General features: G+C 42.8%; 1 protein-coding gene across 6 annotated transcripts in view; it reads left to right on the top strand.

Moving 5' to 3' along the window:
* The window catches only part of lrch1 (leucine-rich repeats and calponin homology (CH) domain containing 1), a 261,434-nt gene that overhangs the window by 148,565 nt on the left and 88,216 nt on the right, over positions 1-24,653 (top strand). For 3 of the 6 annotated variants that reach the window (XM_084362581.1, XM_084362580.1, XM_084362577.1), the window contains exons 11-13: positions 539-616; positions 1,954-1,990; positions 2,874-2,990. In XM_084362581.1, the coding sequence (XP_084218707.1) occupies positions 539-616; positions 1,954-1,990; positions 2,874-2,990 (232 nt within the window). The remainder of the gene's footprint in view (positions 1-538; positions 617-1,953; positions 1,991-2,873; positions 2,991-24,653) is intronic. The other 3 variants (XM_084362582.1, XM_084362579.1, XM_084362578.1) reach the window with 2 other exon arrangements.

Below are 24,653 nucleotides of genomic sequence, written 5' to 3'. Positions count from 1 at the left end.
TGACAGTGCGGTCAATTTTGATCCTTCGCCATAAGCAGAAAGTCCTTATAACTTCAACATACAATTTCCCATCTTCACCAAATTGGTCACACATGTAGAGGGGCTTGCCCTGAATACGTCTATGCATCAATACTGTGTCATATCTATAGCGCCACCCACTGGACACAGGAAGTCACTGAATATCTCACTGCTGTGTTTTCAGTGACACGGATCCCATTTAGGTAGTAAATTTCCACAGGCAACGGGCGAGCACACATCTGGCTACACACCCTCTGACAGCGCCAGAGCCCAACGTACGTGTGGCGAGGGCCCGTTCATCGCTGCTTGCAGCTTTAATTTTTTTTGAGTCTTTACAATTTTTTTTTCTTGACAATCCTTCTTTTTATGTCTTTATGTCAAATGACTCTGGAGTTAAACATTGAGTTTTGGTATTGTTCTGGCACCAAGCACACTAGAACTGTAGACAATCATTGGTGAGAAGTCGTAAGTTTCTAGATCAAATGAATCTGTTTAATAATGTAGTTCTTCTGTGTACCAGAGTGAATACACAGCAGGACAATCTGTCTGGAGTTCAGCTCTACCCGGTGGAGATGGTCACAGTGGAAGAGTCACTCAAGTAAGATTTTGTGTCTACGTGTGAGTCTGTGCTTTACCACCACAATTTTATACAACCCTAATTCCAAAAAAGTTGGGACGCTGTGTAAAACATAAATAAAACAGAATGTGATTATTTGCTAATCCTTTATGACATGCCCACTTGAAAACAGTACAAAGTCAATATATTTAATGTCTGACTTCCTCAACTTCATTGATTTTTGCAAATAAAAGCTCATTCTGAATTTGATGGCAGCATCACCTTTCAAACAAGTTGGTACAGGGGCAACAAAAGACTGGGAAGTTGTAGAATGCTCCAAAAACACCTTGTGGACCATTCCACAAGTAAACAGGTTCATTGGTAACATGTGATAGTATCATGATTGTATAAAGGATAAAACCACATGGGCTAAGGAATACCTTATAAAACTGTGGCAGCATTCCCTTGTGAAGTTCCAGTGATGGTTGAATGTTTTTTACTTGTGTGTTTTAGCTAAAGTCTACATGTAGGTTAATGCTCAGTGGCTGTGTCCAAATTCAGGGGCTGCAGCCCACGAAGTGCGCATTTGAAGGCCAATTACGTTACAACACTGCGCGAAGGCTGTCCAAATTCAGAGGCTCCTTCAAACGCAGCCCACAAATGCAGCCTGGCCTTCCCTCTTTTCGGAGGACACACCGCAACTATCCTTCACGGCCCCCCATATCCCAAGATCCTTTGCGCACCGCTGCTCAGTCCCGAAACAGAAGAGGAAGCAAGAGAAAATGGCGACATCAAGTGGCGCAGACATGACATTGAAATTTAAGTAATGGGTTTATACTCGGTTTTTAGTCATTTTAACATCCAACGCCAGATATGTTAAACTTCAAGGGACTATAAAACCTCCAAATTTCAACTTTCAGTTAAAATATGTGACGCTGGTAATGCTATGGTAAATATAGTTGTTAGGCTATTCACCAATGGGTTAATGTTTATTTTGTAATGTTGATGATTCAATTTAAATTTGACACATTTTGTCGTTAATTTTTGTACACACACAAATAAATGTACATGTTTGATAGATTTTAACCAAAACAGACTTTAATGCATCTCTTCATTCACAATCGTGACGTAAGGGTAAGGGGCGAGAACATCTGGTGAGGCAACCAGGAAATACTCCGAAGGCTAGACCGTCCCATTTAACAACGGTGGACGAGGCCTTCAAAGACCTGTCCGAAGGACCCGGCCCTCGTGGACCGCAAAGGCTAGGCCATTGAAGGCTGCAGCCCCTGAATTTGAACACAGCCAATGTGTACTGCTGCTGTGTCTGCAAAGTTAATCTTGTCCTTCCTGTTTCCTCCCTAATGTCTCTCCCTCTCCAGTGGGCAGGACAATGATAACAGCGTCACAACACCAAAGGTACAGTGTGCTAAACTTCAGAAGTTCTCTCACTTTGAGTCAAGTGACACCACAAAAGCATTCATAATAGTAAATGACACCTAACCGTAATGTGATAGTGAATAGCTGTCACATTACAGTGATATTGTATTGACAATTTTTACGATTTAAAATGATTTTTTACAGTATTTTATGTTAAACTTCAGTCAATAGAGTGATGCTTTTATTTGGAGAGAATACCAACAAGTTACAGAAAACCAAAAGTAAGGAAGATTCACCAAGCTCTGATCATCTTTGTGAGACTCTGTACTGATAGCAAGTTCAAAATCTTCATTAAGTCTATTTTTGATGGTATGACAGATGTCTACATCATGTGTCCAATGGCATAACAAATGTGATCAACACAAATATAATGTTTTGGGGAGTTTGTTGTGTTTCCGTAAGTATAGCCTATACCTATAATGACACATCTATGCCTCGAAGACTAGCGGAAGTTAATAATAATTCAATATGAAACAGGCTTCCTTCAATCAATCAATCATTTGCGTATTTTGTCTAGAAAACATCGAGCAAACAAATGCCTGTCACAGTTTAGCAGAGCCCAAAGGGATAATCTAACTGTAACTTTTTCTGAGTCAACAAAGCTAAATGCATTTTATGTTTAACACGTGTATATATAGCTGTTACAGTGTATTTTTGATACTACTACTGGGGGATGGCAAAGTGAACCCTTTTAAAAAACTGCACACAGAGGCATTAAATCTCTACAATAACTTAATAATATTTTCCTTAATAAGTATTTTTCCATGGTAGAGATCAAGAAGGTGTCTTTAGATAATAAATATGTAAGTAATAGCAAATATTTAAGGTCATTTAAAACCTAAACATTTGATGCATTCTGTAGCAGCACATGGAGGAGGGTGGCTATGAGTTCCAGAAGAAGAGACAGATGATTCTAGAGAAGGCCAAGTTTGAGGCCCAGCTTGCATGCCGGGAGTATGAATGGCATATGTCAATCAAGGTAAACCCAGCACCAAACCAGCTGATGTAGTGTAGTGCTGAAACTTATTTGGCAAACAAACCTGTTGAGCTTTTACATGTGTCATACTTCAGATACAGTATGTTACATGTGAACAGAGTGGGACCATGCTTACACTTTTGCTATACAAATGTCCAAATGTTTCACCAGTCACTTTGCCTTCTTGGGATACAGTTAATTGGTATAAAAAAGTATAAAAATGTATTCATTCAAGCCATAAGCTAATGTTAGCAAGCAACGGCACACACAGAGGTTGTGTGTTTCTGTGTGGTTAAAATTAGGACAACTCTCTGTTAATTCAGTAGTCTACTTACCAGAGACTCGGCTTCTCTCTCGTCTTTTCCCCTGTAATGTAATTCTGTTTGTGAAGTAAAGTCCATTTCCCCTCCAGCTGCAGTCTGAAGTCAACATAAGGGAACACAAACACCTGAAAATGGAGGTCACCTCCGGAGATTGCTGATGCAGCAGGTTGATAAACAGGAGTTTTAGATAAATACACGTTTTAATCCAAATAGTTTAAAAGTAATCTCTGAGCTTTCCTCCTGTTGGTAAACAGTTTCAGGTCAGAGGAGAATCCCAAGTGACACTAGGTGTTTATTCTCGAGAGGGTCTGGCTCTAATCCAGGCTCTCTAGCCGGCCCCAAGCAGCTGAGCAGCTGCAGTCCCCCACTCCAACTGGCCCTCCACACAACACTCCGCAAGCATCTTTTTTTTTGTTCTAACAGGGAGCCCACCATTTTTGTTTTTTACACATAAAACAAAGAAGATGTGCTGTGTCAATTAGTGAGCTGTGGATGTATGGGTAGATGATGTTTGAACAGAGCTAGCTATTTCTTCCTCCTCCCAGTCTTTATGCTGGGCTAGGCTAACCATGTTCTGATTTCAGATCTGTACTTAACAATAAATATGAATCTTATCATCTAATAACTGGAAAGGAGCAAATAAGTCTATAAACCAACCCTTTGCTTTGGCAGTCAACATTACAGCACACTGCCCTGTGTGTGTTTTACAGAAACAGAGTGAAACGAGTGTAGGTTTCAGAATCAAGGTAAACAAGACTGCTTTGTTTGTAGAATATCTCTCTAGATTGGCCTATCAATGCACTGAACTAAAGTAATGAACACACAGACAAACTGTGTGACAGACTCCGAACTTGCTGACTTCCAATCTGAAAAGATTGACATTTAAATAAAACAAAAGCACAACAACATTAATGAGGACCAACAGTGTTAGTTTGTTTTGGGTGACAGGCTGGATGTGAATGTCAAAGAAACCATTCGGCTCAGCTGAAGTATCTTCGAGCAAAATGACAAATCCTTTTTAGCTGACCTGTGATCTCCCATCAATTCCACCTATAATTAATCTGTGATCAGTATCTGGAAGCAATGACATCTGTTCACTGGCCTTTGCATTACCATTTGCATTAGAATTGAATATGCAAATTAGGTATGCAGAGTTGGATTTGTTTCACAACCCGTCAAGCTACATGATTTCCCTTTTTTGTTATCCTCATGTTTTTGTGTCCTGTGTTGCATGTTTCACTTTGTTAGTCACATGTCTCGTTTCAGGTTTCCTCAACACCTGCCCTCCTGTTTCCCATCTGTAATTACCTGCCTCACTCAAATGTGTTGCACATGTGTCTCATTGTCTCCCCTCCTCTTGAGTGTTTAGTCTCTATGTTCCCTTCCCTCTCTGCCAGCCCTCTCCTAGTGTGAGTCTTTGTGTTTTGTGAGTTTAGTTAAATGAACACCACCTGTCTTTAGACCAAGCCTCTCCTTGCCGTTTCTGATACTTCTGCCTGATCTGATTGATATTCCGTGCACCAACTCATGCCGCAATAACAGACTCTGATTTTACTGGAACTGTCTGTCGAGACTACATTTTGATTCTAAGCCTTTGGTTCAGTGTAAACATAGGGAAGTGATGTTGCTGTATGGGCTCTATGTATCTTTCCTTTGCAATGGAACAACTCGTCTGTAACCTGACAGTCTGAGTGAGCGGGAAGAGATGGAGTTTGTTTCCAGGCTCAAGGTTCATTTATTTGCCATTCTACAACACAGGGTAATACAAAAAGATGCACGTTGTAGTCCCTTTATGCAGCACTATTTTTATGGTGGAGTATTGAGGATTTTTTGAGTCCCACAGCTTGAGGAAAGAAGCTGCTCCATAGTCTGGTGGTATGGTAGCAGATATTTTTGCCCAATGGCAGCAAGGTGAAGGGACTGTGGCTGGGGTGGGAGTTGTCTTTTAGTATCTTCTGGGCTCTGTGCAGACATATCATCTCAATGATATCACTGATGCTCTTTCCCATCCTGGGCTGTGCACGACCCATTCCCGTTTGTGATGTTACCAGTTATAATGCTTTCCATTGCTCCTCTGTGAAAGTTGACAAGAACTTTCATTAGCATTTATGTATATAGCCCCGAATCTACGGAGCCAGAACGGTGACTTTAAAATTTGGCATCCCAAAAAAAATTGGCATTGAAAACAAAACCAGTACTGAAAAAGGAAACATTTGCATTGAAACATTTGTGTTGAAAACAGTTGTATTGGCATTGAAACAAGTATTGTTTCAATGCCTGGGACGTTAACATTGACATGATAAACAGCAGGGCTTCGGCTGTGTATGTTAAGCTACTGACATTTGAGCGGCTAACTATCATTAACCACAGATTAGCTAGCCAACACCTATTAACTTAGCATTTGTTTCAGTTGACCGCTGCCAAACCAGCACAACAGCCGTTCAAAGTTAACTTTAACTCGGCCAGGGTCTTTGTGGAAAACACAACGGCAAAACATCACAGGGCTGGAAACTTAACATTAGCTACCATTTACCCAGGGTCCACATTTAACTTTCTGGCTCATCTGCCAGTGGCAGGTAAACTGAGAAAAGCAGAGCTGGTAGTCACAGCTCAGTAAGTTAGTTGCTCAGACTCTCCATGACCGCGCTGGAAACAGAGTCCGCTGGAACATTTTTATCGTCACCGGAAGCAAATTGCCCTTGTAAGAGTTATTGTGTACTACCTGCGTTGAAGCTGAGTTAGCGGCTCAAAGATGAGAGGCTGTATGGTGTGTGTGTGCGTGTGCTGGGGATGTCAGTAGCTTAACGTACACAGCCGAAGCCCTGCTGTTTATCATGTCAATGTTAACGTCCCAGGCTATGTTACTGTTAGCCGCTGTTGTGATGTATTATTACTTGGCAGCAACAAGTATTTACCACCAGGCCGGTGACACATGACGTTAATTTATTCTTCTGCCAAAACCGACTTTTAGCCATGTTCGGCGCTTGGCGGGTGTTTATTTTTGATCCTGCATTAACCACAGGTTAAGTTAGCCAACAAGGCTAATGTTAGAAACTTACATGCCTCCAGCGGACCTCTACAAAAACAGCATAACGGCCGTTAAAAGCTAACCAAACAGGCCAGTTTGCATGTGAATAAACATGTAAATAGCAGAAAAAAAAAAACAGACTTCCTTGTGGTTTGGAAGTTCCCGGTGAACAGGACACTGCTGGTAACATACATTCGTGAACACAGACCACACTACAGTTTAATACATCAAAATTAATATCAAAACACCCCTAAGCCTTACTTATATGACTGAGCAGAGTCCAGTTAACTCACTTCTAGCATAATTGTAGGCATTTCACAGACTTAGATGGACAAATATTAAAATGACGTGCAAAACAGGTGATAACAACAAACGAGTAACGTTAGCATAACGTTACAACAGCTGTTTAACTACAACAGCTAGCAACTTTACCTGCAAACAAAGTAGCATTGTTAGCATTGGCTATGTTCTGAAGTTAACAGCTAACTAGGTTCCTGGCAGGTCAACAAATTTAAACAGTGTTTGGTTGGAGACGTTTGGTGGATAAGGTCAACAACAAAAAAGTTTGACTTACTTCATGACGACTGCAGTCCAGCGGCTCAGTCTCCGTCTCAAACACGGTGTGTTTACTTTAAAAACCCTGGTGATTATCTCTCTAAGTTGTGGGAAAGTGGCGGAAATATCACTGTATAACAGTTATGAATTATCTAAATTATTTAGGCTATTTGTTGTTAGTTTGTATTTATTTCACTACGCTTTCCTTAAGCTGAAAGCAACTTAAACAACGGTTGCATTCCGACATCCCTAAAATACCGCCTTTCCGACATGTCACCATTCCGACATACAACTATCCCGACATGCGAACATCCAGGCATTCCGACAAAGTTTAACCATAATCCGCAACCCATAGCCCTAACCCTAACCCTTTTCAAAGATGTGTCGGAATGGCAAGACATTTAAAAAAGAAATAAATACCACCATTCCGACCTTAGGAGGCAAAAAATGTCGGAATGATGGGATGTTTCATTAAAGGTTTAAGTGTTGCCATTCCGACAATTAGGGCCTAATGTCGGAACTTTTGTATTTGGCCTGACACCTCTGGGCCACCGTACAATCACATTGCCTCAATGGGCTTTACAATCTGTACAGTGAACGACATCCTCTGTCCTTAGACCCCCGATTCGAGTGAGGAAAAACTTTCCATGTTGATGGAAAAGAAACCCTTTTAACGGGGGGAAAAAAAGATGGAAGAAACCTCAGGAAGAGCCACAGAGGAGGATCCCTCTTCCAGGACGGACAGACATGCAATAGATGTTGCATGTACAGAAAAGAACAATAGAATCATAGTTTACAAGTTGCATTGACAGAATATCTGATACAAATTATAATATATGTGAAGTGTGTGGATCCAGGAGACGACTGAGCAGACGAGGCATCGCCAAGTGGTGCCCGAGCCACACAACCTCCTGTCCATCGTGGTGACCTGGAAGAGGGCAGGCCACACAGGATAAATAGTAATAGACTGAGGGATCAGAGTGAAAAGGCATCAACATTTTACAGAAATACAGATATAAGGAGGTAGTGAAACAGAGGAGAGCAATGATCCAGCGGAGCCCAGGGTGTGATGATCCGGATCCGACAGTATGTGAGGCAGCAGGAGCCAGGAGAGGTAGATGGTCCCAGGGGCCCGTTGTCCATCAGAAGGGACCCTGAATGAAAAGAGAGGAGGAGGAGAAAGAGGAGGAGGAAGCTATAGAGAGTGAGAGAGCGACACAGCTTGCAGCTTGTGGGGACAGAAAACAAAACAAAAGTAAGAGAAATGTGATGTTAATCAGAATAAACAGATTGTTTCTTGTCGGCATGACAATGTGACTTCTAATACTATAGGTAACTCATTGAGACTGAGACCGACCCACTGAAGAAGCTAGCAATCCAAGTCAAGGACTAATTAAAGGCTAAGTCAAAGAAGTGAGTTTTGAGTTTAGATTTAAAGGCGTCAGTAGAGCCAGATTGTCTGATGTCAGCTGGGAGGTTATTCCAGAGGAAGGGGGCACGATAGGAAAAAGCCCTGCAGCCAGCTGACTTCCTCTTAACCCTGGGAACCATCAGGAGCCCTGAAGTCTGAGAGTGTCATGCACGAGTTGGAATATATGGTATAATGAGATCTGACATGTATGACGGGGTGAGGCTGTGTAGTTTTGTATGTCATCAGCAACACCTTAAGTCTGATCTTATATGTATTGGGAGCCAGTGCAGTGAGGCTAGGATTGGTGTAATATGATCAAAATTTCTTGTATGTGTTAAGACTCTAGCTGCAGCATTCTGAACCATTTGAAGACTTTTAGTGCTCTCATGCGGGAGACCCAAAAATAAGGCATTGCAATAATCCAGCCCAGACGAAACAGGTGGTAAAAAAGCGATCTTGGTAATTTCATTGATGTGCTGATCGAAAGAGAGGGTAGAATCAAAAGCAACACCTAGATTCTTGACAGTTGAACTGAGAAATAACACAGTTGTCAAGAGTTACAGTCACCTGATCAAAGTGGTGTCTCTGTCGAGTGGGGGCAATGACCAGCATCTCACTTTTATCTGAATACAGGAGCAGGAAGTTTTCTAACATCCATTTCTTCAAAGCATACAGGCAGGTCTCTAATTTCGTGATTTGAGATTTATCATCAGCTTTTATGGGCACATACAGCTGAGTGTCGTCCACATAGCAGTGGAAATGTTTTCCATAACTCCGAATAATTTGTCCGAGAGGTGAAATATATAAAGAGAAGAGCAATTGAACAGCAAAGAGTATTGAACATACCACAAACATACAAAAGCTCGTAGAGGAAAAAACATAAGCAATATAATACAATACCGCAATCTTTCAGAAGAAAAAAAAAAAAAAAAAGAAAAAAAAAAGGGGGATTCATACAAAGTATACATGGTAAAAAATAGATATTTTCCAATCGCCTGGCAAGACCATGAAAATACAAAAGGGAAAAGGAGGCAAGACCATGAAATAAAGGAGTACATTTCAAAACGGTAAGAAACGAGATATAACGCCATAAATCTTTCTCGCTATTTTGCTAAGATGTATTTTTTTAAGTGATGTAAAAAAACAATTAAAATAATTAAAATAATATATTAATTAAATATTAATTTAAAATAATTTATAAACCAGATAAAGGAGGGCTTACTTTTTCTCCATTTGCTACAGTGAATATGATATTTACCCATGAGAATGATTATGTTAATAATATCAGAGGTAGATGAATTAAGATTGTCCGTATAAAAAAAAATATGAGAAATTTCAAAGGATTGAATGTCATTAATCTTAAGAGATATCCAATTTTTAATATCCAGCCAAAACCTTTTGTACACAGGCTTAAAAAAAACATGCGATCTTAGGTTTCTTCTGCCATATTACAAAAGGTACAAGGGTCCACTACAAATTTGAACCTTCTTTTAAGAAATTCTGCAACCGGGTAGACCTTATGAATGATCTTAAAATTATTTTCTTTGACCGTAGGGGAAATAGGCAATTTAATAAATTTCGCATGAGCCTTTTCCATAGTAGAAGTTTTTTTTTTTTTTTAAACTTTGTTTTTTATTTTATTTTAATTTTTGTTCACACTAACAGACATACACAAACAGTGATAAACAAGAATGCAGAGGGGCATTTCCATCATGTGTGATTTTCCTTCTCAGTCCTTTAAATTAGTCCATTTATTCGTTGGTATCACTTTCCCTGCAGGTGGTCCATTTCCTCCAGTTAGTCAAATATATGTCCCTTGATTTTTAATTGGTAAGTCAACTTTTCCATTGAGTGAATACCCTGGATGATCTCACACCATTGCTCCTTGTTCAGTGTTTCCACTTTGTACCAGTTCCTAGTTATAGCCTTTTTACTAGCAATGAGTAGAATTTTCACCAGATACCTGTCTTCTTTCTGTACAGCTATGTCAGCTGTTCCCATGTACATGACAACACAGTTATTTGGGATATCATAATCCAATATGTTATTGACAGGTGTATTTACAATATTCCAAAAAGGTCTTAATTTCCAACAGCAACAAAAAACGTGTATGGTTGCCCTCTTGGTTACAACAGAGCCTCCAGCATGGTAGTTGGGTTTTTAGTTGTCTGCTCTTAATCTAAGGTGTTATGAAGAATCTAGTAAGATTTTTCAAACCAAACTCCCTCCATATCTGTGAGCTAGTGGTAGTGCATTGTGTCATGCACATTTCGTACCAATCATCATCTGAAATGTCAATATTTAACTGAGTGTTAAGGTACAGTGTTGAGTTTTCTCTATTATCCTCGAAGGCTTTGTAAAAAGCTGAGATGACCCGAGAATTACCATGATAATACGCATTCATTATAATTTGGATAATGCCATTCAATTCTGTTTTAGGATCAATTCTAATCTCTTTCATAATATAATCTCAAATTTGTAAATATCTGAAAAAATCTTGTTTTTCTAATCCAAATTTCTCTTTTAATTCTTAAAAGCTCATACACTTCCCCCGTTTAAAAATTTTGCAGAGAGCAGTAATGCCTTTCTCTGTCCGTTGTTTAAACCTTGAGTCATTCAGACCTGGTAGAAACTTTGGATCATACGCCACCCAACTTAATATTTTTCTCTCTGCTTGCAATTTGTATTTCTTCATTATCTTTTCCCAAATTTCCAGCGAAAAATGGTATTGGATCTATTGTCCTTTTTATCATTTCTGTTTGTTCTTTATTACCCAACAAACTTGGAATTTGTAAATCTCTGACTTCCATTTCTATTTCTTTCCACCTCGCTTCATACTCAGGTATGCACCAACATGCTACAGTTCTCAGCTGTGCTGCATAAAAATATTCTTGCAGATTTGGCAAGGACATTCCACCCTTACTCCTTGCGAGTTGATAAGTTTTATATCTTGATCTAGGTTTTTTGCCATTCCAAATGAACCTTGATATGTTTTTGTCCCAGGAGATAAATTTGTTTTGAGGAATCATTATTGGTAAAGATTGAAAAAGGTATAACAACCTTGGTACAATATTCATCTTAACAACCTTAATCCTGGAGCTAAAGTCGAGGGGAAAGGTCGACCACCTTTGTATATCTTTTTGAATGTTTTGGTCAATGACATTATAGTTGGCTTCTTATAATTTGTCAAGTTCTTTGTTATTGTAACTCAAAGATATTTTATGGTTTTAGAGTTCCAATTTAGGCTGTATCCTGATTTTTTTGTGGTGGGGAGTAGTTAAATGTAAGTACCTGAGTTTTTGCAATGTTAACTTTATATCCTGAATAGTGACCATAAGCCTTAAGAAAATTCATCAGCAAGGGGAATCCTTTATCTGGGTTTTTTAAGGAAATGACCACATCATTCGCGAAGAGGCCAATTATATGTTTTTTATTCCTAATCTCTAATCCCTCCAGGTTAGTATTCTGACAGATTGCCTGCGCTAAGGGTTCGATATAAAGGGCGAAGAGTGTAGGGCTCAAGCAACAGCCTTGTCTAGTGCCCCTTTCTAATGTTATCCTTTTTGATAGCTGTCCATTTACCTTGATCCTCGCAGTTGGTTCTTGATATATAGTTTTAATATTCTGGATTGATTTTTGTTTAAACCAAATTTTTTGAGTACTAAATATAAAAATACCCAACTGACACTATCAAAAGCTTTTTCTGCGTCTAAGCCTATTATTGTAGCTTTAGTCCCCTTTTTTTGTATATGGTCTACGATATGTAGTGTTCTCCTAATATTGTCTTGGGTTTGGCACCCTTTAATAAACCCAGTTTGGTCCTCATCAATGATATCTGGTATGGAGGTCTCAAATCTTCTACAGAGTATTGAAGTATACATTTTATGGTCGCACTTTATTTTACAGTACATTAATAAGACATAACAGGCCGTACTTTGTATCAAATTAGACAAAAACAATACGCTAATAAGACGTAACAAGCCGTACTTTGTATCAAATTAGACAAAAACAATACGCTAATAAGACGTAACAGGCCGCACTTTGTATCAAATTAGACAAAAACAATAGCTAATAAGACGTAACAAGCGGAAGTGACCAACGGGCGGAGGATGGTGGCAGACGTGATGATGCTCTGCGCCCGGTTGTTGTCTCAGCGGTCAAGACCCCCAAGTACTCCGGTAGGTCAGATTGGGAGGCTTTCCTGGCCCAGTTTGAACTGTTAGCCCATGCAGAAAGATGGTCAATGGACAATAAAGCGCTGCAGCTGGCTCTGTGCCTCACGGATGATGCACTGTCCTGTCTTCTGCTGCCGAGCCCGAATGATAGACAAGACTATGGAGCTTTAGTGGGGGCTCTTCAGAGGCGGTTTGGACAGTGTTTACAGCCTGAGCTCCTGCGTAATGAACTGAGTAACCGGGGCAGAAAGTCGGGGGAGCTGCTGCGGGTGTTGGCCAACGACATAGAGAGCCTGACGTGGCGGGCATATGCCCCCAGGAGTACAAAGTGAGCTGGCACGGGATCAATTTATCAGGGCTCTCTCCCCCACTGAGTTGCGTGTCCAGGTAAAGCTGCAGCATCCTCAGACCTTGCAGGCAGCCTTGGAGATGGCTGTGGAGAGGGAGAATGTGTGGGGTGTGGCTGGTGCGAGCTGTCAAGATAAGAACTCACCTGCTGTAAGGGTTGCAGTGGGGAGCCCCCAGTGGGAGAGAGGCCAGCGTGGGTTGATGAAGTAACTGGACTGTTAAGGGCTGTGTCACTTCAGACAGCGCGCAGAAACCGCCCAGGGCCCAGGGTCTGCTGGGGGTGTGGCCAACCTGGACATTTGGTCAGAGAGTGCCCCAACTCACGCCAGGCTCAGGGAAACGGCTCAGTGCCCGCATAGAGGGGGATATGCGGACCCAAACTCCAGCAGCATCTGCAACACGGCCACCACATCCCTCGCCACAGTTCGGAGGTGCCCATCTTCACAGCCGGGGAAGCCAGGCGCCACTTTCCCCAGAAACCGTTGACTCTGACAACTCAGATGGGGAGCCCGTTGTTGTGGTGGGGCGAGCCTCTGCAGGTGACTCTTGTTACATTCCCGTCACAGTGGAGGGAGTGCCCTGTTCGGCACTAGTGGATACAGGGGGACAGTGAGTTTTCAAGAGGGGCCAGTTATCACCTTGTTCCCCAAGCTTCTTCCTGACATGCTCTCTGGCCATCATGCAGCTAATGCAGTAGAGACTGTTGTTGTCCACTCCCTTCCCAGGTCCCTGTCTCCTGTGTCTCCCCCCCAAAGTGAGAATTGCTCCATCAGCCCGGGCAGGGATCTCTCTGCGACAGCCCCAACCCCATTACCACAGATGGAGGAGGAGAGGGTGTTGGCTGCCGTGAGAGAGATATGGGGGAAGAACTGTAGCAGCCTGGACCCGCAGCAGCAAGAACGGCTGTGGCAGATGCTGCTGGAGTTTCGAGACTGTTTTGCTCTGAGTGATGAAGAGGTGGGGAGAACTCATCTTTTGCAGCACAAGATCGACACAGGGGATGCACAGCCTATCAAGTGTCGCCCTCCAGCCTCCCCCTGGCTCGTCAGAAGGCTTGTGATGAAGCTGTGGAGAAAATGCTACGGGCAGACCTCATTGAGCCTTCAGATAGCCCGTGGGCAGCAGCCGTTGTCATGGTCCCTAAGAAAGTCGGCTGGCGGCTCTGCTCAGACTACAGACCAGTGAATGGAGTAACCAAGAAGGATTCATACCCCCTGCCTCACATTGATGAGTCACTGGACCTGGTCTCAGGGTCCTCCTAGTTCTCATCCCTGGACCTTAGCAGCGGATATTACCAGGTACCCCTCGCGGCTGAGTCCAGGCCCAAGACCGCTTTCTGCACCGGGCAGGGGCTCTGGCAGTTCAAGGTTCTCTGTTTTGGTCTATGTAACGCTCCTGCCACCTTTGCCAGGTTGATGGACAAAGTGCTGGGGGGTGTACCCCGTCAGCAGTGCCTGGTCTATCTTGATGACATCCTGGTGCATGGCAGCTCCTTCGAGGCTGCCCTGGGTTCCCTGCGGCAGGTGCTGACAAGAATCAGAGCAGCTGGCCTGAAGCTGCACCCAGACAAGTGTCACTTCATGCAACGGGAGGTGTACTTTCTGGGACACAAGGTGGGAGGAGAGGGCATCGGCATTGTGAAGGAGAAGGTGCAGGCTGTCACTGATTGGCCCACCCCCATCAACCAGAAGCAGCTGAAAAGTTTCTTGGGCTTGGCTTCGTACTATCGGAGATTTGTACGTGGTTTTGCCTGCACCGCCGCACCCCTGTTCCAGCTTCTGCAAAAGAACAGAGACTTTGTATGGACTGAGAAATGTCAGGAGGCGTTCAGCAGCCTCCAGTGTGCCCTGAGCGAGGCTCCAGTGCTGGCCCCAGCTGACCCCACCTTGCCTTTGGTCCTGGATACAGACGCAAGCGGGGTGGGTGTGGGAGGTGTGCTGTCCCAGGTGGGGCGGGAGGGAGAGCGGGTGGTCGCTTACTTCAGCCGGGCATTCAACAAGCATGAGAGGCGATATTGCGTCACCCGCAGGGAGCTCTTGGCGGTGGTACTGTCAGTCAGGCACTTCAAATATTACCTGTGTGGTTTGTTGTTCAAGGTGCGGACTGACCATTCTGCTCTTCAGTGGCTCATGACATTCAAGGAGCCGGAGGGGCAAGTGGCCAGGTGGCTAGAGGAGCTCCAGGCTTTCAACTTCAACGTGGAGGACCGGGCTGGGGCACGGCACGCAAACGCAGATGCTCTCTCGCGCCGGCCATGTGCAGCAGACAGGTGCCGCTACTGCAAGAAGAGAGAGGTGAGAGACAGAGAGCTGCGGGGAGAGGAGGAAGACAGGTCCACCGAGCAACGGGAGGAGCAGCTCCTATGCCGGGAGCTGCAGACTGTGGACATGGCGGAGACAACAGCAGGTACAGGACCTTCAGCCCGTTCGGCAGTGGGTGGAGGCACAACAGCGACCACCGTGGGAAGAAGTGGCAGCGCTCTCCACAACGACCAAGGGACTGTGGTCCAAGTTCAATGCTCTAAGCCTGCACCAAGGCTTGCTGCAGCGGGCATGGAAGGAGCCTGCAACAGGGGAAGAGTGTTGGCAGGTGGTGGTCCCCAAGGGCCTGCGTGAGGGTGTGCTTAAGGCCATGCATGGAGCCGCAGGGTCCAGGCATTTTGGAGTTGCAAAAACTCTCCGCCGCCTCCGCCAAAGTTTCTACTGGGGTCAGTGCAGGAGGGACGTGGAGGATTTTTGCCGGTGCTGTGACCCCTGCACAGCCCGCAAGGGTCCCTCTGGCTGTTCCCATGCACCACTCCAACAGTTTCCAGTGGGGGGCCCGATGGAGAGAGTGGCGGTGGATGTAGTGGGCCCTTTACCTCGCTCGGACAAAGGTAACCGCTACGTTCTCTCTGCCATAGGCTATTTCACAAAGTGGCCCGAGGCCTACGCTCTGCCAGATCAGGAGGCGGAGACCATGGTGGATGCCCTGGTGGAGGACATGTTCAGCCGTTTTGGGGTGCCGGAGACCATACACTCCGACCAGGGGAGAAATTTTAAGTCCCGGGTGTTTGCCACCATGTGTGAACGTCTGGGAGCACACAAGACCCGCACCACTCCTTTGCGGCCCCAGAGTGACGGTTTAGTGGAGAGATTTCACCGCACCTTGGGTCAGCAACTGGCTATTCTCACTGCACAACACCAGCAGGACTGGGATGACCATCTACCCCTGGTGCTCATGGCATGTCGTTCTGCAGTTCAGGAGACCACTTCCTGCACCCCTTCTCTCCTCATGCTGGGGAGAGAGCTCCGCACCCTGGCGGTGGTGGCGCTTGGCCTTCCCCCAGATTTTGTGGACACACCCTCAGGTCCTGAGTATGCCAGGAAGCTTCAGGACCGCCTGGAGCCAGCACACAGTTTTCCGCGGGAGCAGCAGCAGAGTGCCGGTGTGAGACAAAAACGGAACTATGATGTTAGGGCTCAGGGGAGACACTTTCTGCCTGGAGAGCTGGTTTGGGTCTACAGTCCTCGGCGTTTGAAGGGCCGGTGTCCTAAGCTGGACAGCCAGTGGGTGGGCCCCTGTAGAGTGCTGGAGCGGATGGGGGAGGTTGTCTACAGGGTGCAGTTGCCTGCTAAGGGAAGAAAGGTGGCACTTCATAGAGACAGACTGGCTCCCTATAGAGGGGGCTCTTCCTCACCTGCACAGAGGACATCGGAGGCCCCTGAGCAGCTTGCTCCCACACACTCACCTCAGTCTCCTTTCCCCTCTCCCCCGATGGCAGAGTCGCCACTTCCCTTATCCCCAGCTCCCCAGGCAGCTCGGCCACAAAGGCGGAGGAGAGCTCCAAACTGGTTCAGAGACTTTGTTGGTCCCCTGAGTGGGGGAAGTAGTTGGGAGTGAGACCACACGTTCCTGAGAGGGCTAGAATGCGCCCTGGTCTCACTGGACTGTTTGCCCAGTAATGTTGCTTATGCATTTGTCTTCCATGCATGGTGTTGTTGAAATGTCTGTTGGTTCTCACTATAACTTGTTCTGTGTCTCCCTTGAGGGCGAGGGACTTTGTGGTGGGGGGGTAGTGTAACGTTCCTGGTTAAAAGCCATTGGCTGTCAGCCTGTTACCCTCCGGTCTCTCTGTCAAACACTGGACTGCAGGTCAAGTCAATCAGTGTGCGGGCCGGTGGTTGGTGGAGAGAGTGGGGGGGGCGGCAGTCTCAGAGTCTCAGTGTAAACGAGAAAGAGTTTGTGTGTGTTTTTCTGGAAGCTGAGAGCGGGACAGTGTATTGAGTTTTGTGAGGCTAAATAAAACGTCTGCTTCAGAGTATTCCTCGTCTCGGACACTTCTGTGAAACGTTACAATATGCTAGTTAGACGCTATTCTACCCTCACTACCAAATTATGCATTTAATGCTACCAACATCGGCCTATAGCTTAATTAGACGAATGTACTGTCATATTATGTCGGGCATGGCCTTTATAATAGTCGGACAAAATACACTTGTTTCTGAGAAAATGTTGTTTTCATTAAGTTTACTGATATTTTTTGCAGCCGGGTTATTATTTCATTAATTACCTGTGTATTAGACGCTAAATGCGGGACTTCTATTTTGAAAGCGTCTCGCTATGAACCGAAAACATCCGGTGTTCTTTTGGATAGTATGTGTCTGCGTGTTGGAAGTGTACCTGCACGGTGTTTGCTGAACGTGATGATAATCATTTGGTTTACTTAGCACCTGGCTGATGAAGGGCACAAGGTTTGTTGTCATATCGTTTCATAATATGTTTAATGTTTAGATCAGATCGCGGTAACTTTTATGGTTGTGTACAGTTTGATATAGCTTGTTTGAGCTAGTGGGAACGCTAATTAGCATTAGCTCAGCTATCCTGTTGGGTCAGAAGAACAGAGATGAGGCTGGTCGTTTCATTTCTATGTTTATTAATATAAAGAAACCCATTTTGTGTGGTTTGTATTACAGCCCTCTAATAGAGGTTTTCATTTAAGTTAAAGCAGATTAAAATGTGAATGTAACAGTGATTGAAGCATCTAAATACAAAAATACATAATTTTATTTGGAGTGAATTTATGATGCAAAAAGGGCATGAAGGAAGATGATTAGGCCTACCTTTATTTTTTTATATACTTTTTTCATAGCTCAAGTGTACAAGGTTCCTGCAATAAACACTTTGGAACATCAGTTAGAGTCTGACCATCATTCAGCTGGGGATGCTACACTGGTTAGCTGTTCAGTGAATGTCACTGAGCAGTTCAGTTATTTGACTGACATCTGTTCCTTAATTTAGGAGATAACGTTGTTTTTCTGGAAGCTTCGATAGTTCAGCAAACCTCCAGAGAAGCAGTGGCGTATCCAGGACATTTTTACTGGGGTGGCCAAGATGGGACACAAAGCTAGTGTGGGGTGGCCATGGCATAGCGAAATTTAATACCACGTACGCAGCCGACCGCGGTTCGAATCCCGGCTGGACGTCCTTTGCTGCATGTCACATCCCCTCTCTCTCCCATGATTTCCTGTCTCATAACTGTCAAATAAAGGTGTCTATGCTGGTAAAAAAAAATTTTTTTTTAAAGTCATTTTTTTAATTCCATTTCCACCTATCACAGTCCTCAGGAATCTCTGGTTATTTTAACATGTCTATTTTTAATCAGTAATTATGTTCAGGATAGGGTACAAATTTTCTAAGAGCCATTTCCTTGGAGTGGATTAAAGTCCTCATCTCTTCACAAGTTAGATTAGGGTAGCAAAATTCAACTGCTCTTAACTCATCCTATAGAATAACATTAATCAGTCATCAGCTCATCATCTGTGTCACCTGTACGTAACAGTACTGTGTTTGCTTAACTAATTGAGTTGCCATCTTGTGGTTACATAAAAACACAGCAATCCAGGCAACAGAACAACCCAAAACTTCAAATCAAAGCTTAATACTTAAAGATAGGCCTTATTAAAAAGTTTATCTGTAAACAAAAGATAAACTAAGCTTGTAAGGAAAAAACAGAAATATTTGTTGTTCTTTACATGCTTAGTTTGTTATCATTTAGCTTAGATATAATTTGTTGGAGATACTGGAATTTGATTTTTTTGGTTTGTTCTTTGCCAGGTGTGTTTTTATTTAACCACAAGATGGCGCCTAAATAAGTAAAGCAAAGAAATGTAATTCAATCAATCAATCAATCAATCAATCAGTCAGTCAATTCATTTTGAAGTAATAGCTATAACTACAAACGTCAAGCAGGATCATTGTCAAATTGGGTTAGAATCAGTGTGCAAAATACAGGATGTTCGTGGGGCTCTGGAGGCCCTTAAATAACAGCTTTGACTCCATTAAAATGTCAAAAAGAAAGGAGGTGTCAACAATGTGCCTAATTATGTGTATTTATAGTATCTACAAAGGTTTATTTTTACATAACTACCGCCATCTTCAATTAACACATATTGCATCTCAAGCATTTGTGGCATTTGAATGCAATTTGCTCTGCCTCTGCCTATTTAATGTCTAAAACATGTGAACTGTGAAGATGAGCTGATTGATACAAACAAAAAGTCCTTTATCTCCAAGAGAATAAAGTCTTTAAACAGCCCTTAAATCACAGAGCAAATAAATAAATCACAGCTTGTTCTTGTGTTGTAGCTACTTAAATCTAGACTGTCACACTATATTTCACACACTGGTTGATCAAAAATATAACATTAGCTCTACTGAACACACACATCTGCAAAAAACACCCTCAGTCTTCAGTCCAGAAAACAGCGTTTCATATTTCATGGCGGTATCCACGTAACAATTAAAAAAACAAAACGCTAACATTAAATGCTTAACTTGGTTTGCAGGCTGCTAAGCTAGGCTAGCTTAGCAGCTAGTTCGTCTATTAGCTAGCAGCTAAAAGACGAACTACACAAAGACAAAGTTTTCCTATATATTCAGAGGGAACTACACCAAAACTAAACATTAAATTACCATACCTCTCAATCGACAGATTTCAGCGTTTTTTTTCCAGCAGTTGACGTTGTCATTGTGACCGTCCTCCTGTTTCATTAACGACCGGACCAGCAGCAGCAGGTGCAGCGTGCCGTGCTCATCTCTCATGGCTAACCTATCAGACCTGCATGGCCAAACGTCCGCTGAGCAGAAATCAGCTCTCACAGCCTCAGTACAACCATTACTGTGTTAATTAAAAATGTAAAACTGGCCCTAAATCAGCTGATCAGCTGTCATCATTGATTGACAGCATTTCTCTTGTTTCTTGTGTTGATGAACTTGACTAACTACCTATCAGATCTGGGGTGGCCACAGGGGTGGCCAATGAGTTTTCAGGGGTGGCCCCGGCCACCCCAGGCCACCCCTCAGAATCGCCATTGCAGAGAAGGACTTCCAGAGAGCGACCATCAGTTCCTCACGAGCAGCGTGTGTTTGAGCTAGAGCTCGGCTACGAACAGCCGTGGAGGCCCCTGTGTGAAGAGAGGGCCACAGTGAGGCATCGTGAGCCGCACAGCGCCCTTTAGCCCTGTGTTGGCAGGGCTCTGGAGCACTGGAGGCCGTCCACAAGGGTCAGAAAAGCGACCCTCTACGAAAGTCTAATAAGTGTCTAACAGTGAGAAGGAACACTTCATTTTAAAGCGCAGTTCTGTTGTAATGTGTCACTAATTATCCTCTTAGTAAGTCTAATAAGACTCTAATAAGGGTCTAACAGTGAGAAGGACCACTTCATTTTACAGTGCAGTTCTGTTGTAATGTGCCACTAATTATCCTCTAAGTACATCTAATAAGACTGTAATAAGGGTCTAACAGTGAGAAGGACCACTTCATTTTACAGTGCAGTTCTGTTGTAATGTGCCACTAATTATCCTCTAAGTAAGTCTAATAAGACTGTAATAAGGGTCTAACAGTGAAAAGGAACACTTCAGTTTACAGTGCAGTTCTGTTGTAATGTGCCACAAATTATCCTCTAACTATGTCTAATAAGACTCTAATAAGGGTCTAACAATGGGAAATAAAGATGCAATGTCTAATGTTACTGGGGTTGGATAGTGACATGGCTTTAAATGGTCTGATGTCTTAACTATGGGAGTAGAGCGTTGATGGAGCAACCTACTAAATGACTCTGTAAGAAAGTGAAACTATGTTAAAGGGGACACATTATGTAAAACTCACTTTTTCCTTGCTTTAGTATGTATATTTTCGTATCCGGAGTGCCTCCCCACCCCTTAAGCGTGATTTTCGACCACTAAGTCAATGTTTTGTAAACTACCGGAGTCAGGAATTGAGTCTCTAAACAAGCCATTTGGATTTCACCCGGACTGTTACGTAACAGTCCGGGTGATTTGAATACTCCGGCCCTCACGCTGGGTATCTCCTCCCACACTACGCCAGCTACCTGAATGAGGATCCGCCATTATCTCGTTCTCGCTTTGCTGGTACGCGACAGCCTGACCGCTACCATGTACAACCAAGCACTGCTGCTCTGTCGTCGGATGCACGGATCCTCATGTTTCGCTACATCGCCTCCCTACCAAAGACAATATTAGCGGTAAGTGGCTACATTTCATTTATCAGGGAAACGTCCCAGCTTCAGTGAGCAAAAGCGTTATGGTCTGTGCCAGTCACTTCACGCCGGACTGTTTCAGCAACCAGGGTCAGTCTAACGCTGGCAACGCCACAGATGATGGAACTGTAAGTATTTATTTAACAGTATAGTTTGTGTTACTTTGGCCGTTTAGCACACGAGCTAACGCTAACCGTCAATATAAATATGATGCTGAACTAACATTACATGTGAAGTTATCAACGTTGAACCCGCAGAGGAGACAGTATGAAATTGTTTCAGTTGTTAGTGGACGGTGAGCTGCAGTTCCGCCGTGAACACGCAGAGGAGATGGTATGAAATGGTCTGTTATTCACGGCCAGTGAGCTACGTTGATTAATTAGCATGTTGTGCTAAAGGACAGTGTGTTAGATGCCCAGGAGTAACTTTGCAGTCGTACGACTTAATGTGTGTTGGTATACACACAGCTAACACTACAGCTAACTACGTGTAGCGTTAGCTGTAGCGTTAGCTGCTGGCATGAGAGACCAGACCTGAGAGTACCAAAACATTATATGCAGTAAAGCAATCACTACTTTGTTTTGGAGCTGGAGACAGGGGTTACCTGCTACATGTCTGCTGTGCTACTATCAGTTACATGCAGGCATGGACACAAAAGTTGCGTAGCGCTGTGTATTGCTCGTTGCTGTTTTTGTTTTTTTTTTGTTTTTTTTCAACTTTATTGAAAGTTGCTGTGTATTGCTCGTTGCCTTGGTCACGCGATGCCGTCCTCACCTCTTACGCCCGGCAGGAACAGGTGGGCGGCGCTTTGCTCAATCCTTCGGTTTTTTCGACCAAAGCATGTTACTAACATTCCATTTAGACACCAAGGACCCATGTCAACAAGCAGAAATTAGCATAATATGTCACCTTTAAATAAAGTTCAAATAAATGTATTTTCCTCAGAACTCTATGTGTTTTGTCCGAATAGCCTATTATAAAGGCCATGCCGATATAATATGGCAGTACATTCGTCTAATTAAGCTATAGGCCGATGTTGGTAGCATTAAATGCATAATTTGGTAGTGAGGGTAGAATAGCGTCTAACTAGCATATTTTTAATCTGATATGGCATTGTGTGTGATTTCTAATTAGACTAAGATCTTGTAAAATGGTGTCTAATAGTGTTTTAGGATCTCCGATTTGGTTTGTAATCACAGTATAATTTGGTGTAATAGTGTCTCAGTATAGTAGCCTATATTTTAAGTAATAAGACTTTATATGCGGTTTCTGATTACAGCATAATTTGGGTAGGCTATATGGTGTCTAATAACAGTTTAACTTTTCTCGTTTACTGTCTAATTAACATTACATTATTTCTAGTTGTCTAATTTGATACAAAGTACGGCTTGTTACGTCTTATTAGCGTATTGTTTTTGTCTAATTTGATACAAAGTATGGCTTGCTACGTCTCATTAGCTATTGTTTATGTCTAATTTGATACAAAGTACGGCCTGTTACATCTTATTAATGTACTGTAAAATAAAGTGCGACCCATTTTATTATCAACATTTAGGATTGAGATTGGTCTAAAGTTATTGCATTGTTCTGTATCTTTGCCCTCTTTTGGAATCAGTGGTATAATTGCCTCTCGCCATCATGGGGGGGCCCTTCATCCTTCAGCGTCCAATTATAAGATGACATAAGTAGAGGTGTTAATTCGCTTTTAAATATTCGATACCATTCAGATGGAAACCCATCACTACCCGGTGATTTATTAGCCTTCAGTCTACTAATTGCATCCTGTATTTCTTCCTTTGTTATGTCAGCGATAAGGCTGTTATTCTGCATCTCGCCAATAGATGGCAGGTCAAGTGTGTTGAGAAAGTTTCTAATAGTGTCTTCATCTGCTGAAGGGGGTTTTGAATACAGCTTTTTGTAATAATCCTCAAACGTATTTAATATTTCTTCAGGATCATGCAGCAATTGTTGGGTTTTAGGATTTCGTATCTTATTGATTGTAGAGTTAGATTGTTGTTTACACAATCGTCTTGCCAACAATTTAGTGGCCATAGGGCCAGATTCATAATATGTCTGTTTTAAAAATCTAGCTCTCTTTTCTATCTCCTCTCCGAGAAAGTCATCTATTTTCCCCCTTTTTTAATTTGTTGAAGGACTTCAGGGTCTTGGGATTTTTTGTGCTGTCTTTCTAATTCCTTTGGGATTCCCACTTGCTGATTATATCTGGCTTTTTTGGCCTTTTTCTGTATTGAAGTTAAGGCAATCAGTTTTCCACGCAAAACTGCTTTTAAGGCATCCCACAATATGGTAGGGTCCACTTCTCCATTGTTATTTTCCTCTAGATAGTTCTTAATCTCTTCCCTTATTTGTTCCACTACTGTCTTATTGTTTAGAATACCAACGTTTAACCTCCATAGAGTATTTTGTTTTCTTTTGTTTAAGTGTATTGTCACTGATATGGGACTATGGTCTGAGACGCTCACCACCCCAATTTCACATTTTTCTACCCCTATGTCTATCCATATTATTATGGAAAAAATAATCAATTCTAGAATAGACGAAGTGAGCTCCTGAGTAATGTGTATAGTCTCTTTCAAAAGGATGTAGATTCCTCCCAACATCAAACATTCCTCAGGGGTAGACAATAAGGGAAATTTGCAGGGCTAGTGGCTTTTGAAGATCGCTGGCCCCACCATTGTAACCACTGGCCCAGGAATCGATCCCCATAATAACGAAAAAGAACAATTTGATATAATAACATTTATTTTAATACTGAGCTCAAAAAGTGCAAATACATAATCAAAAGTGCAAACAGTGCTGCATTACTCAAGCACAATCAGTTCTTCCTCCATCTCCTCCTCGGTTGGTTGATTTTTGCGCCCCCCCTCCATGTTACAGGGCATTTTACTTGACACGTGCTAAAAAAATAAGATAAGATTTACAGCCTCACCCCACACCATGTTCTCTAATACAGACATCAAGTTTAAATATTTGACCAACAGTATTTTACAGGAGGATGATCTGAACAGCTGTTCTATTCACACTTAAAATGTTTTTTGTCTTTTCAATGTAATTTTCAATCTATGAAATCAATCTGTGCCTTTTTTTTTTTGCCAAGCTTCTCTCAAGTTTTACTCTTTCAAATAATCAACCATCTATAGAACTTTTCAGTACGCTATTTTTCTACTTCTTCTTCTCATCATCATTATCATTAATTATTATTATTAATAATATTGTTTAAAGTGAGCCTCTTATCGTTTAACAGAAAAATACATCATAATAACAGC

This window comes from Pagrus pagrus (genome assembly GCF_965226575.1).
Source record: "Pagrus pagrus genome assembly, chromosome: 9".
NCBI classification, from domain to species: Eukaryota; Metazoa; Chordata; class Actinopteri; order Spariformes; family Sparidae; genus Pagrus; species Pagrus pagrus.
Note: the sequence above shows the minus strand (reverse complement) of the source record. Positions and strands in the feature narration are given on the sequence as shown.